Source organism: Taudactylus pleione, unplaced genomic scaffold, assembly GCF_031769625.1.
Source record: "Taudactylus pleione unplaced genomic scaffold, aTauple2 ptg000976l, whole genome shotgun sequence".
NCBI lineage: Eukaryota > Metazoa > Chordata > Amphibia > Anura > Myobatrachidae > Taudactylus > Taudactylus pleione.
The window spans coordinates 2,393,495-2,410,102 of NW_028285377.1; the positions used below are offsets into that span (position 1 = coordinate 2,393,495).

Here is a 16,608-nt window from a genome sequence, read left to right on the forward strand (position 1 = left end):
TGAAAGCCCAGCAGCACAGAGAATCCTTGCCTACTTTGAAAAAGCATTTCAGGGAGATTGTGAAAGCAGCACCTACAGTATAAGCGCAGTAACAACTTACAACTAACTTACACTAAAATAAAGACACGGACACAGACTGCTTTGGATAAATGGTCATAACTTGCTTTTATTGAAGGTATGACCCTGAGCTTTTAATTTACTTTTGGGAGGCAAAGAAGGATGCTACAAACACTCAGCTCCAGCCATATGTTACATAACCAATATTAGGGAGCGACTGAAACGCCCCCCTGTGGTCATTGTAAGCTGAGCGTTACTTATCCAATATTAGGTGTCACAGTTGGTGCTAGTGAGTTACCTGTATCAGGTGATGAACTGGAATCACTGGAGGCCGGCTGGACTGGAATCATGGGTAACATGAATAGCTCTTTTAATAGAAGAAGTGGGTAGCAGTGAGAACTGCCTTTGGTGACGAGTGACTGGAACTGGAAACTTAAGACGTTGGAATGAGACCAGAAGGAACTTGGAGGGACCGGACTGGGACCGGCAGGTAGGCTGACTGAGCTGGTCGGGGTACCAGTAGATGAGCTTGCAGGTAGATGGTAGCACGGAAGCTACTTGGTGCAGCTAATGAGCCGTGAGGTGAGTGGACTTTGAGAAACCGGACTGCGACCGGCAGGAAGGCTGACTGAGCTGGTCGGGTTACTAGTAGATGGGCTTGCAGACGTATGGTAGCGTGGAAGTTACTTGTTGTGGCTTGGGAAGCCGTGGGTAGACGTTGGTAGCTGGGTGGCTACGTGGAGCGGCTGGATAGCCGTGGGTAGACGCTGGTAGCTGGGTGGCTACGTGGAGCGGCTGGATAGCCGTGGGTAGACGCTGGTAGCTGGGTGGCTACGTGGAGCGGCCGGATAGCCGTGGGTAGACGCTGGTAGCTGTGTGGCTACGTGGAGCGGCTGGATAGCCGTGGGTAGACGCTGGTAGCTGGGTGGCTACGTGGAGCGGCCGGATAGCCGTGGGTAGATGCTGGTAGCTGGGTAGCTACGTGGAGCGGCTGGATAGCCGTGGGTAGACGCTGGTAGCTGGGTGGCTACGTGGAGCGGCTGGATAGCCGTGGGTAGACGCTGGTAGCTGGGTGGCTACGTGGAGCGGCCGGATAGCCGTGGGTAGATGCTGGTAGCTGGGTAGCTACGTGGAGCGGCTGGATAGCCGTGGGTAGACGCTGGTAGCTGGGTGGCTACGTGGAGCGGCTGGATAGCTGTGGGTAGATGCTGGTAGCTGGGTGGCTACGTGGAGCGGCTGGATAGCCGGGGGTAGACGCTGGTAGCTGGGTGGCTACGTGGAGCGGCTGGATAGCCGTGGGTAGACGCTGGTAGCTGGGTGGCTACGTGGAGCGGCCGGATAGCCGTGGGTAGGTGCTGGTAGCGTGGAAGCTACTTGGTGCGGCCTGGGAGCCATGTGGAGAAGCTGGTAGCGTGGAAGCTACTTGGTGCGGCCTGGGAGCCATGTAGAGAAGCTGGTAGCGTGGAAGCTACTTGGTGCGGCCTGGGAGCCGTGGGTGAGAGATGGTAACGTGGAAGCTACTTGGTGCGGCCTGGGAGCCGTGGGTGAGAGATGGTAACGTGGAAGCTACTTGGTGCGGCCTGGGAGCCGTGTGAAGAAGCTGGTAGCGTGGAAGCTACTTGGAGCGGCCTGGGAGCCGTAGGTGAGAGGCTGGTAGCGTGGATAGCTGAACGCAGCAGGTTTACGGATAGCAATGGGCTAGGAACCAGCAGGAGCCTGGGACATACTGGTACTCAGAGGTACAGCTATAGCATAAGTTGTACACCACGGAATGTAACAAGATGTTCAAGCACTGAGTGCTATTAGAGGAGGATCTATATACCTAGAGTCTGGCAGCGATTGGTGGATACAGACAGGTGGTCTGGCAGTGGCATTCTGAGTGGAGCAAGACACAACATGCAGAGGGAGTAATCATCTCTGCAGCCCTTGAGAATCAGGACCACACCTGTGATTCCAATTTAGACTAGCAATGCTCACAGACAGAGCAGGGTCCAGGTGATTAATCAGTGTGGGGAGGAGAGCAGTCTGCACACACAGAGATGTCACAGCCAGCATGATTCAGCCAGAGCAGATGTCCCAGGAGAATTACAAACACAGATCCATGGAGCAGCTGGCAGAGGTTAGTCACAAAAGGTAAAAACTAGCCAGGATTGTGACATTAGGGAGCGACTGAAACACCCCCTGTGGTCATTGTAAGCTGAGAGTTACTTATCCAATATTAGGGAGTGACTGATACGCCCCCCTGTGGTTATTGTAAGCTGAGCGTTACTTATCCAATATTAGGGAGCGACTGAAACGCTCCCCCTGTGGTCATTGTAAGCTGAGGGTTACTTACCCAATATTAGGGAGCGACTGATACGCCCCCCCTGTGGTCATTGTAAGCTGAGCGTTAAATAAGCAATGTTAGGGAGCGACTGAAACGCCCCCTGTGGTCATTGTAAACTGAGCATTACATAAGCAATATTAGGGAGCGACTGAAATTCCCCATGTGGTCATTGTAAGCTGAGCATTACATAGGCAAGATTAGGGAGCGACTAATACGCCCCCCCTGTGGTCATTGTAAGCTGAGCGTTACATAAGCAATGTTAGGGAGCGACTGAAACGCCCCCCTGTGGTCATTGTAAGCTGAGCATTACATAAGTAATATTAGGGAGTGACTGATACGCCCCCTGTGGTCATTGTAAGCTGAGCGTTACATAACCAATATTAGGGAGACACTGAAACGCCCCCCTGTGGTCATTGTAAGCTGAGCGTTACATAACCAATATTAGGGAGACACTGAAACGCCCCCTGTGGTCATTGTAAGCTGAGCGTTGCATAACCAATATTAGGGAGTGACTGAAACGCCCCCTGTGGTCATTGTAAACTGAGCGTTACATAACCAATATTAGGGAGCGACTGATACGCCCCCTGTGGTCATTGTAAGCTGAGCGTTACTTAACCAATATTAGGGAGCAACTGATACGCCCCCCTGTGGTCATTGTAAGCTGAGCGTTACATAACCAATATTAGGGAGACACTGAAACGCCCCCCTGTGGTCATTGTAAGCTGAGCGTTACATAACCAATATTAGGGAGACACTGAAACACCCCCCTGTGGTCATTGTAAGCTGAGCGTTACATAACCAATATTAGGGAGCGACTGATACACCCCCCTGTGGTCATTGTAAGCTGAGCGTTACATAACCAATATTAGGGAGTGACTGATACGCCCCCCCCCCCCCCCCTGTGGTCATTGTAAGCTGAGCGTTACATAACCAATATTAGGGAGCGACTGATACACCCCCCTGTGGTCATTGTAAGCTGAGCATTACATAAGTAATATTAGGGAGTGACTGATACACCCCCCTGTGGTCATTGTAAGCTGAGCGTTACATAACCAATATTAGGGAGTGACTGATACACCCCCCTGTGGTCCTTGTAAGCTGAGCGTTACATAAGCAATATTAGGGAGTGACTGAAACGCCCCCTGTGGTCATTGTAAGCTGAGCGTTACATAACCAATATTAGGGAGCAACTGATACACCCCCCTGTGGTCCTTGTAAGCTGAGCGTTACATAAGCAATATTAGGGAGTGACTGAAACGCCCCCTGTGGTCACTGTAAGCTGACGTTAACTTAAAGCTTATCACATCTAACATATGACTTAAAGGTGGATGGCCTCGAGCTACCAATATCTTGAATGGCAGATTGAGGTAACCCACTGGCCACTGCGAAAGAAGCTGCACCAATACGGTAAAAGTACCACATTGTGCAACATTCACACCCAACTGTCGCAAACAGCGCTGACACACAGCAGCAAACTAGAACTTAGTCAAAGGGGAGGAGTCAGCATGAAACAACCATTGTGAGCCGGCTGACGGGCGCAGACCCTCATGTAAACCAGCCAAGCGGAAAGCGCAAATCTTAGTAATAGGATGAGGCCTGATGGTAACCCAACGCCCGCGCCCCAACTGAACAGTTTCAGACCAGGGGATTTTGCACAGGACAGCCCCGGCCTGAAGTACCACATGCTTAAACAATAGCCCAGAGTCAGCAAACCTCTTACTAGATGCAAAAAGCTCACTAATCCGCCATGCGCCAAAGTATGGCTGCGCAAATGCTAAGTGAAACAAAACAGATGCAAAATCAGAAAAAGCAATAAACGAAATCACCCCAACCAGATGCTGCAGCAGTGCCGCATCAATTGGGCAGCGAGAATCACCCACCATGGGACTTTCAATTAGCCCAATCCTTAAGGGCCTTAGACAGCACAAATGGCTGTGGGGTCGTGACCACCATGAAAGCGAGAGAGAAAAAGCAATACCCACTAGGGTGGAAGCCATGGGCGTCTCAGATCGTCCCCTCTGATAATGACCCCACACAAATCCAACCAAGTGCTGATCTAAGACTTACCAGCAGAAGGATACCTACCAGATAAGTCTCCCAATCGCTCCATGCTGCCTAGCAAAGCAGACTGAGCCAGGGACCTCCGAGCCAGGGACCTCCGAGCAAGGCCAACTAACCCGGTTAGACAATCAGCCAGGCAGAAGATGGACAAGTCTCCCCAATCAGATTAGCCTCAGGGGCCAACACCCAAAACCAATCAAAGTAAAAATGGGACAGGGAATCCCTATCCCATTTTCAATTACCAGCATGTGTCGCGTCCTAAAACCAATAATCGCCTGCAAACACTTCAAAACCAAGAACCTCAACAGATGCAGCGCCATAGGAGAAGAAAAACGCTGATTATTAATAGCGGGCACCACTCTCCGCTTCCCACACCAAAAATTATATTCCAGTTAGACAATTTATCATCCCACAAATCCACAGCCACTATAACTGGAAATAATTCCACAAACAGCAGGTTGGACCGAAGCCACGTGATATCCATGACGCAGGCCATGGGGCAGCGCACCAGTCCCCTTGAAAGAACGCTCCGAAGTCAGTTGAAGCCGCAGCCTCGGTGTAACTCAGCATTGTCACCCGGCTGCTTGGGCCAAATCAACTCCAATATTGAAATCCCCCAAACTGAAGCCCACACCCTGAGGTCATTCAGGATTTCCCTGTAAAGGCGGAAACAGAAATGTTGGTTGGAGACCCCCGCAATAGCACACTCTAGCCTACTGCAAACACCCGCCCCATCGGTATAATCTGGCAGACAAAACTGAATTAACAGAGGACCGCCTGCACCTGACGCAATTTAACCCGCCGAGAAGTCAAACACCACTGAATCTGCACCAGCAACCGCTGCAGCTTATCGCCGGAAACCTGCAGCACCAGCAAATGTATCCGCTACAATATCAAGGTAAGACGAGCAGGAAATCGGGCCTTCCGCCTAGTCCAAGGCAACAGCAATGCCAAACACCCGTAAAAAAGGGCCTGCACAGAAAACAGAACCTCACCACATGATGGGCCGGCGAACAAAAATCATCCAAATAATGCGCTATTCCTGCATAGCCCGTACTAAACCTTTCACATATGTGCACACGAGATAGCGCAGCCCATGGGAAAGCACCTGTCAACAAAAATGGAACGTCCAATTCAAAACCCATAAAACGTAGGGACTGAGGGTGCAACTTCAGCAGGCAAGAAACTGATTCAGCATCCCAATTGTGCCATCAAAGCCCCAGGACCAAAACCCTATATCAGAGACTCTCAAACTCGGCCCCCAGGACCCCACACAGGTCATGCCCCCCAGGTCATCCCGAAGGTACACAGGTGTATACATCACTCACTGACACGTTTTTAAAAAAATTCCACAAGTGGAGCTAATTATTACAATTGCAATTCTGTGAGGAGACCTGGAAAACATGCACTGCCCGGGGTCAAGAGGACAAAGCCCAAGAACTTGTGCCCTATATCAATGCGAGCACCACATCGAATAACTGGTATTTAACCTGGCAAAGCAAGTGAGGGAATGCCTCGTTCACTCTGTACCTACTTCAGCACGGCACCGAGGGGGGAAATGTACATGTCCGGCAAGGTGGGAACGGTGAAAGGCCCGGACATACGGCCCAAAGCCAGTACAGCAAACACTTTCTGCGATCGCGGGGGGCGGGGCTTAGCGCAGGAGGGGGTAGCAGCGGCGACCGGTCGGCGCATGCGCGGGCACTTAATCACGGTATTTTTTGCAAAAATACCGTGATAAGGCTCCGAAGGGGATTTGCAGGGACAGAGATTTATCGCAAGCTCTGTCCCTATAAGGGATTTATAGTAAATCCCTGTGATATTGCCTGAAGTCACTCTGTAATATCTCACTACAATCTACATTACAAATGCGGATTGTAGTAAATACAGCCCATAGTCTTCACCCAATTCAGCTTACATCTCATCTAATATTTAAAGTATATTGCGGGCACTGTGTAACATATTTATACTGCGGGCACTGTCACTGTGTGACCTAATGTTTATACTGAGGGCACTGTGTGACATATTTATACTGAGGGCACTGTGTGACATGTTTATACTGAGGGCACTGTGTGACATGTTTATACTGAGGGCACTGTGTGACATGTTTATACTGAGGGCACTGTGTGACATGTTTATACTGAGGGCACTGTGTGACATAATGTTTATACTGAGGGCACTGTGTGACATTTATACTGAGGGCACTGTGTGACATAATGTTTATACTGAGGGCACTGTGTGACATTTATACTGAGGGCACTGTGTGACATGTTTATACTGAGGGCACTGTGTGACCTAATGTTTATACTGAGGGCACTGTGTGACCTAATGTTTATACTGAGGGCACTGTGTGACCTAATGTTTATACTGAGAGCACTGTGTGACCTAATGTTTATACTGAGGGCACTGTGTGACCTAATGTTTATACTGAGGGCACTGTGTGACCTAATGTTTATACTGAGGGCACTGTGTGACCTAATGTTTATACTGAGGGCACTGTGTGACCTAATGTTTATACTGAGGGCACTGTGTGACCTAATGTTTATACTGAGGGCACTGTGTGACATGTTTATACTGAGGGCACTGTGTGATCTAATGTTTATACTGAGGGCACTGTGTGACCTAATGTTTATACTGAGGGCACTGTGTGACCTAATGTTTATACTGAGGGCACTGTGTGACCTAATGTTTATACTGAGGGCACTGTGTGATATTGTTATACTGAGGGCACTGTGTGACATACGGTTTATACTGAGGGCACTGTGTGACATACTGTTTATACTGAGGGCACTGTGTGACATACTGTTTATACTGAGGGCACTGTGTGACATAATGTTTATACTGAGGGCACTGTGTGACATAATGTTTATACTGAGGGCACTGTGTGACATTGGGGGAGATGTACTAAGCTCTGAAAAGTGATAGTGTTGAGTGATAAACCACCAGCCACTCATCTCCTAACTGTCATGTTACAGGCTGTGTTTGAAAAATGACAGTTGGCAGCTGATTGGCTGGTGGTTTATCACTCTCCACTTTATCACTTTTCAGAGCTTAGTACATCTGGCCCATTAGGTTTATACTGTGGGCACTGTGTGACATGTTTATACTGAGGGCACTGTGTGACCTAATGTTTATACTGAGGGCACTGTGTGACCTAATGTTTATACTGAGGGCACTGTGTGACCTAATGTTTATACTGAGGGCACTGTGTGACCTAATGTTTATACTGAGGGCACTGTGTGACCTAATGTTTATACTGAGGGCACTGTGTGACCTAATGTTTATACTGAGGGCACTGTGTGACCTAATGTTTATACTGAGGGCACTGTGTGACCTAATGTTTATACTGCGGGCACTGTGTGACATACTGTTTATACTGAGGGCACTGTGTGACATACTGTTTATACTGAGGGCACTGTGTGACATACTGTTTATACTGAGGGCACTGTGTAACATAATTATACTGAGGGCACTGTGTGACATTTATACTGAGCACACTGTGTGACCTAATGTTTATACTGAGGGCACTGTGTGACATGATGTTTATACTGCGGGCACTGTGACCTAATGTTTATACTGAGGGCACTGTGTGACCTAATGTTTATACTGCGGGCACTGTGACCTAATGTTTATACTGAGGGCACTGTGTGACCTAATGTTTATACTGAGGGCACTGTGTGACCTAATGTTTATACTGAGAGCACTGTGTGACATATTTATACTGAGGGCACCGTGTGACATAATGTTTATACTGAGGACACTGTGTGACCTAATGTTTATACTGAGGGCACTGTGTGACATGATGTTTATAGTGAGGGCACTGTGTGACATGATGTTTATAGTGAGGGCACTGTGTGACATACTGTTTATACTGCGAGCACTGTTACATATTGTTTATACTGTGGGCACTGTGTGACATGTTTATACTGAGGGCACTGTGTGACATGTTTATACTGAGGGCACTGTGTGACCTAATGTTTATACTGAGGGCACTGTGTGACCTAATGTTTATACTGAGGACACTGTGTGACCTAATGTTTATACTGAGGACACTGTGTGACCTAATGTTTATACTGAGGACACTGTGTGACATGTTTATACTGAGGGCACTGTGTGACATGTTTATACTGAGGGCACTGTGTGACATGTTTATACTGAGGGCACTGTGTGACCTAATGTTTATACTGAGGACACTGTGTGACCTAATGTTTATACTGAGGGCACTGTGTGACCTAATGTTTATACTGTGGGCACTGTGTGACATGGTGTTTTTATACTGCGAGCACTGTTACATATTGTTTATACTGAGGGCACTGTGTGACCTAATGTTTATACTGTGGTCACTGTGTGACCTAATGTTTATACTGAGGGCACTGTGTGACATATTTATACTGAGGACACTGTGTGACATACTGTTTATACTGAGGGCACTGTGTGACATATTAAAACTGAGGGCACTGTGTGACCTAATGTTTATACTGAGGGCACTGTGTGACATAATGTTATACTGAGGGTACTGTGTGACATGATTATACTGACGGCACTGTGTGACATGATTATACTGACGGCACTGTGTGATATGATTATAGTGACGGCACTGTGTGACAATGTTTATACTGCGGGCACTGTGTGACATTATGTTTATAGTGAGGGCACTGTGTGACATTGTTATACTGAGGGCACTGTGTGACATACTGTTTATACTGAGGGCACTGTGTGACATAATGTTTATACTAGGGGTGAGCGGGTTCGGATTTCTGAAATCCGAGCCCTCCGATCCGAGGCAGATCCGAGTCAGGCTCGACTTTTCCCGCCTGACTCGGATCTGAAATCGAGGCAAAACGTCATCATCCCGCCTTCCGAGTCTCACGGGTTTTGGAACCTATATAAGGTACCCGCGTCGGTGCCATTTTCTCACTCGGCTGTGGACAGTGAAGAGGGAGGGTGGGAGTTAGGGCTGGCTGGGCTGTGTAGTGTAGTGTAGTGCAGAGTAGTGCTGTGCTGTGCTGTGCTGCGCTGCTGTTGTCCACTACTTCAAAGTCCATAGGGGCTGGCTGGACTGTGTTGTGCAGTCAGTTGTCCATAGGGGCTGTGTCCACGCCAAAGTCCTGTGCAGTGTCCCAGTCCTAAAGGGGTGCTGTAGTGTTGTCCAGGGGGTGCTCTGTCCATCAGGGGTGCTCCCCCCAAGTGCTAAAAAAATATTTTTTTTGTGTTTGTGAATTGTGTGCGCAGTAGCCGCACGTGCATCAACCAAGTAGTGCCAAGCGTGCGCCTGTGTCATAAGTAAAGGGCCGGCTGGCTTGACCGTTAAAGGGTGCTGTAACCCCCAAAGTACACTCCAGTCCAAACCAAAAAAAAAAATATTTTCTGTGTTTGTGACTTGTGTGCGCAGTAGCCGCACGTGCATCAACAAAGGAGCAGCGCCAAGCGTGCGCCTGTGTCCCATAAGTAAAGAGCCGGCTGGCTCATTTCTTAAAGGGTGGTGTAACCCACAAAGTGCACTACTCTCCAGCAAAAATAAAAATATATTTTCTGTGTTTGTGTGCGCTTTAGCCGCACGTATATATCAATATAACATAAATGGAGGACCAAACTTTCTCCGATAAAAATAAAATAGGGAAAGATCAAGAACCACTTCCTCCTAGTGCTGTTGCTGCTGCTGGGAGTTGTTCATCATCCCAGAGAGGAAGTAGGAACATCACTACTTTTACTAAACAATTGACCCTCCAACAGTCCCTAGTGATGAGGATGAAGTACGACAGCAGTCATCCTGAAGCAAAACGTATAACTGAGGCCTTGACTGCTATGTTGGTGTTAGACGTGCGTCCGGTATCCGCCATTAGTGCAGTGGGATTTAGACAATTGATGGAGGTAGTGTGTACCCGGTTCCAAATCCCGTCTAGATTTCACCTGCATCCTCAAAGCAGCAGCGACAAGCGTGCGTCTGTCTGTTAAAGGGTGGTGACACCCTCAACGTGTGCTACACAAACAATAAAAATATTGTTCTTTTTTTTTCTGTCTTTGTGAAATGTGTGGGCTGTAGCCGCACCTGCATCCTTAAAGCAGCAGCGACAAGCGTGCGTCTGTCTGTTAAAGGGTGGCGACACCCTCAAAGTGTGCTACACAAACAAAAATATTCTTCTTCTTTTTTCTGTCTTTGTGAATTGTGTGGGCTGTAGCCGCACTTGCATCCTCAAAGCAGCAGCGACAAGCGTGCGTCTGTCTTTTAAAGTTTTACATCGGTGACAGCATCCAAGTAGGCATGTCAGACAGTCCGTACCTGTACTGTCAGGAAAAAGAAGCAATTTGGAGGTCCCTGTACAAACTGGCTCTATTATACCTGAGTTGCACCCCCTCCAGTGTGTACTCCGAAAGAGTGTTTAGTGCAGCCGGGAACCTTGTCAGCGAAAGGCGTAGGAGGTTGCTTCCACAAAATGTGGAGAAGATGAAGTTCATAAAATGAATTATCAACTCTTCCAGGGAGACCAGCCTCCAGAACGTACAGAGGGACCTGTGGTTGTGGATTCCAGCGGGGACGAATTAATACTCTGTGAGGATGAGGATGTACACAACACTGAAGAGGGTGAGGAATCGGTGGATGAGGACGACATCTTGCCTCCGTAGAGCCAGTTCGTGCAGGGACAGATTAATTGCCAGCTTGTTTTGTGGGGGCCCAAATGAACTAATCATTTCAGCCACAGTCGTGTGGCAGACACAGGCGCTGAAATGATTGGTTTGTTAAAGTGTGCATGTCCTGTTTATACAACATAAGGGTGGGTGGGAGGGCCCAAGGACAATTCCATCTTGCACCTCTTTTTTTTCTTTGCATTATGTATAGTTTGGGGCCTAGTTTTTCAAACTGCCATCCTGTCTGCCACTACAGTGCCACTCCTAGATGGACCACGTGTTTGTGCCGCCCACTCGTATCTCTTAGCATAGTCATCCAGCTACCTCGGTGCAACCTTTTGGACATAAAAACACTATTGTCAGGTGTGAGGTGTTCAGAATAGACTGGAAATGAGTGGAAATTAAGGTTATTGAGGTTAATAATAGCATAGGAGCAGAAAAACCTACAAATTCTGTGATTTTAGCTGTTTTTATGCTTTTTTTCAAAAAAATACAGATCCAAAACACAAAACCCAGAACCCAAAACACGGAAGGGTGGTTTTGGCAAAACCAATCCAGATCCAAAACACGAATGAAAGATCCAGATCCAAAACCAAAACACAAAACACGAAAAGTGGCCGGTGCACACCCCTTGTTTATACTGAGGGCACTGTGTGACATAATGTTTATACTGAGAGCACTGTGTGACATGATGTTTATAGTGAGGGCACTGTGTGACCTAATGTTTATATTGAAGGCACTGTGTGACCTAATGTTTATACTGAGGGCACTGTGTGACCTAATGTTTATACTGAGGGCACTGTGTGACCTAATGTTTATACTGAGAGCACTGTGTGACCTAATGTTTATACTGAGAGCACTGTGTGACCTAATGTTTATACTGAGAGCACTGTGTGACCTAATGTTTATAGTGAGGGCACTGTGTGACCTAATGTTTATAGTGAGGGCACTGTGTGACATAATGTTTATAGTGAGGGCACTGTGTGACATAATGTTTATACTGAGAGCACTGTGTGATATAATGTTTATACTGAGAGCACTGTGTGACCTAATGTTTATACTGAGAGCACTGTGTGACCTAATGTTTATACTGAGAGCACTGTGTGACCTAATGTTTATAGTGAGGGCACTGTGTGACATAATGTTTATACTGAGAGCACTGTGTGACATGATTTTTATAGTGAGGGCACTGTGTGACCTAATGTTTATATTGAAGGCACTGTGTGACCTAATGTTTATACTGAGGGCACTGTGTGACCTAATGTTTATACTGAGGGCACTGTGTGACCTAATGTTTATACTGAGGGCACTGTGTGTCCTAATGTTTATACTGAGGGCACTGTGTGACCTAATGTTTATACTGAGAGCACTGTGTGACCTAATGTTTATACTGAGGGCACTGTGTGACATATTTATACTGAGAGCACTGTGTGACATGTTTATAGTGAGGGCACTGTGTGACAATGTTTATACTGCGGGCACTGTGACATAATGTTTATACTGCGGGCACTGTGACATAATGTTTATACTGCGGGCACTGTGACATAATGTTTATACTGCGGGCACTGTGTGACATACTGTTTATACTGAGGGCACTGTGTGACATACTGTTTATACTGAGGGCACTGTGTGACCTAATGTTTATACTGAGGGCACTATGTGACATGATGTTATACTGAGGGCACTGTGTGACAATGTTTATACTGAGGGTACTGTGTGATATAATGTTTATACTGAGGGTACTGTGTGATATAATGTTTATACTGAGGGCACTGTGTGATATAATGTTTATACTGAGGGCACTGTGTGACATCATGTTTATACTGAGGGCACTGTGTGATATGTTTATACTGAGGGCACTGTGTGACCTAATGTTTATACTGAGGGCACTGTGTGACATGGTGTTAATACTGCAAGTACTGTGTGACATAATGTTTATACTGAGGGCACTGTGTGACATACTGTTTATACTGAGGGCACTGTGTGACATACTGAGGGCACTGTGTGACATACTGTTTATACTGAGGGCACTGTGTGACCTAATGTTTATACTGAGGGCACTGTGTGACATTGTTATACTGAGGGCACTGTGTGACCTAATGTTTATTCTGAGGGCACTATGTGACATGATGTTATACTGAGGGCACTGTGTGACAATGTTTATACTGAGGGTACTGTGTGATATAATGTTTATACTGAGGGCACTGTGTGATATAATGTTTATACTGAGGGCACTGTGTGACATCATGTTTATACTGAGGGCACTGTGTGATATAATGTTTATACTGAGGGCACTGTGTGACCTAATGTTTATACTGAGGGCACTGTGTGACCTAATGTTTATACTGAGGGCACTGTGTGACCTAATGTTTATACTGAGGGCACTGTGTGACACAATGTTTATACTGCGGGCACTGTGTGACATACTGCGGGCACTGTGTGACATAATGTGCCCCAAGATGGGGAAGACTAACTCTAGTCTAGAAACTTCAGTTTATGGTGCCTGTGAGATGTTTTATTGTTACTGCAGTTTTTCTTTTTGAATTAAGTAAAAAAACATATATTTTTCAAAAACAATATTCTTCTATTGTCTACCCTCCTCCACATTGTTCATTTTTCCACCCACCATGGCAGTAGATTTCCCTTTGGTAATAGATCCCCCCCAGTGACCCGCATACACCTTATCAAGACCCTGTGTGCACACATGATTTATATCCTCAACTTTTTATTTTCCAGTTTCCAGTAATAATTCCCAAGAGCAGGAGAGGGGCAGTGGTGCTGTTGCTGGTTTATGAAATGGGGATTGTGGTAAATGCTATGCTGTGTTAGATATTAGTAAGGTACATGTGATATGCAATTAAGTCATGTTTGTTTTGCAGGTGCATGATTGTCTCCATCAGTACGTCAGAAAGAGACCTACGCCTGTTGTACCAAAAGCGCGTTCTCTGTGCAGTGAGGTGGGTTATATTCAGGGTCATACGCTTCTCAGAGTACAGCTCCTCCCCCGAGTGCAGCTCCTCCCCCGAGTGCAGCTCCTCCCCCGAGTGCAGCTCCTGAAAGATCATTCTACAGAACAGAGTCATAAAAACCTTAGCAGTTTGCCTGTTTTACACTATCCCTTAAGATGTGACCCCTGGTCAGTAAATTTAGTAATAATAATAGTATTATTGGAGTGGTAAGTATTGGGGTTGTATTGTTAAGGTGATCTATTTGATGTAAAATAAATATATGTACATATATGTGTTAGTGCCCCTACAAAAGACATTTCCAAAGGGGCCTGTTCTCTGAAACTGGAGGCTCGTCCTGAGCCAGAACGGCCATTGAGAATGATTGCTGAGGGTGATGGGAGCCAGCAGGGTGATGGAGCGACTCTCCCGGGAGAGATGAACTGTGTCAGACTTCAGAGCTGACATCTCCATCAGATGTATTTATAATGCCCTCCTCCTGGCTGCTGTGGTAACTACCGGGGCCATCCTGGAGGCTTCCCTGACTGTTCTGCCCCCTGATCATAGACTATAGGCAATAAGGAGAATACACTGTGCTGAGCTGGGGCTGGCCACCACTACTGCAAGCTGCAACAGAGAGATAAGTACAGGGTAGCATTGTGAGTACCACTCTAATCTGGCATCTGGTCAGCTCGTCGACTTTCAGAATGTCGACACCAGACTGTCGACATAGACTTTAGGTTGACAAATAATATATCAAAAACATAAACTATGTAGACAAAAGTGATTGGATATTCCCACGCAAGCGAAATGCACACGAGTTCCAAATGTCAGTTTGGACAAGAACACTTGGTAGAGAGGCCCATGCACTCAAATCTCAACAACAAATCTTTTCTTCTTTGGGGTCCATAGGGTCCACAGAAATTACCTTGGGGTATGTAGCTGGAGTGATCCAGACACCAAACAGTTAACAAGCTTCAGCTCCCAGGATGCACTGGGTTCTCCTCCACATATATCCCGCCCCTGGCTTCCGGCAGTCAGTTTTTGCGGTTTGGTGCATGAGCAGTCCCAAACAGTCCTTTTTTCCTTTCTCTCTCTGAGTAGCGGCGCGTGCTGACGGATGGGAGACCTGAAGCAGCTAAGCGTCCGTCTTCCCCTGCCGGGCTGCAACACTGGTGTGACAACTGGTGATTTTGGCGGGCTTAACCAGCCCAGGACTGCAACCGGGGTTGCAGGTAAGCGGTTCCCCGCGGCCGCTGACGCGGGGGATCATGTGGCAGTCCGTGCCTCCGGCGGTGGCGACTCGCTGGAGGACGCTGTAGTGCAGAGCTATGTGTAAACTGTCTCTGGCACTAGATCACTGAGACATGAGGGATCCTGACAACTAGCGGCCATGTCAGTGGGCCAGGTGGATCCGTACAGCATAAGGGGAGATACGCTTTCCTCTGGCAGCCCCTCCCCTGACCTTGATACCGGTTCAGGCTCGTATTCAATTTGAGGCGAAAAGTCCGGACTTTTCACCTGCTGTACTTTTCGCCTCCTTCGCCTGTTTTGCAGGCGGAAAAGTATCAAGCGCGTCCCCGCTTATCCCCGTATTCAATTTCTAAGGACGTGACAACGGGACCCGGTGAAACTGGAATTGGCGAATGGTCTGTAAATTTTCAGGAAAACATCCTGGCACCCCCCTAAAGATGTCCTGACATGGGGGATCATTATGTGTACCCCCGTTTTTACCTGTTGAAGGGAAGTCGGGTTTTTAAATAGCCTTTGCAGGTGCATAAATGCGGCTGTAAAGAACAGGTGAAGAATAGCATTTAGCAATTTTTGGGGGCAAAAATAACTATGCCCATCATATTTGGGATATATGAAAATGGGTGCAAACATATTTTAAACTCCCTAAAATGATTTTTAAAAATTCTTCAAAATGCACCTGCCGCTACTCCCCGCAATGAAGAAATACCGTCCGCTACTCCCCGCAATGAAGAAACACCGGCCGCTACTACCCGCAATGAAGAAAACACCTGCCGCATACATGGGGACCCCTCTGGAATCTATTTCGCTACATTAGGATTTTGTCCCCCATATTTTTTTTTTAACCCCAAAATTAAAGTAAATTTTTTGGGGTTCCCTATTTATTTATTTTATTCAATTTTGACACCCATTACTTTTATGGTACATTCCCAGGCTATTGTTTTTAAGCCTGTACCCCTAAACCCCAATTCTGCACTTTTTCTCGCCACCTATTCAGTAGAGAAAACTTATCCCCATTTTTTTACAAAGACTTTTCGCATCGGCGGAAAGTCTTTGAAATTGAATACGGGGATAATTGAAATAGGCGAAAATGAAGTCATCGGACTTTTCGCCTCTAATTGAATATGGCCCTCAGGTGTAAACCTTCCCGCGTCCTGGTTGCTCCTCCCAGCCCCCCTCTATATGAGTCGGCCAGAGGGTCTCATTCAGACCCGCTCGCGAGCGCTGTACGCTCGCAAGCGGGTCGATGGTACCCAAGTGCGCATGTGCACAACGGAGGGAGCTCCGTCGTGCGCATGCGCGAGACCCGGCGAGCGACGGGGAAGTAGTCACTCCAGGTCT

General features: G+C 47.2%; 1 protein-coding gene across 1 annotated transcript in view; it reads left to right on the forward strand.

Moving 5' to 3' along the window:
* MPP4 (MAGUK p55 scaffold protein 4) overlaps positions 1–16,608 on the forward strand; it is a 212,495-nt gene that overhangs the window by 15,914 nt on the left and 179,973 nt on the right. Inside the window, exon 3 of the mRNA XM_088460721.1 lies at positions 13,951–14,028. Coding sequence (XP_088316847.1) covers positions 13,951–14,028 — 78 coding nt within the window. The remainder of the gene's footprint in view (positions 1–13,950; positions 14,029–16,608) is intronic.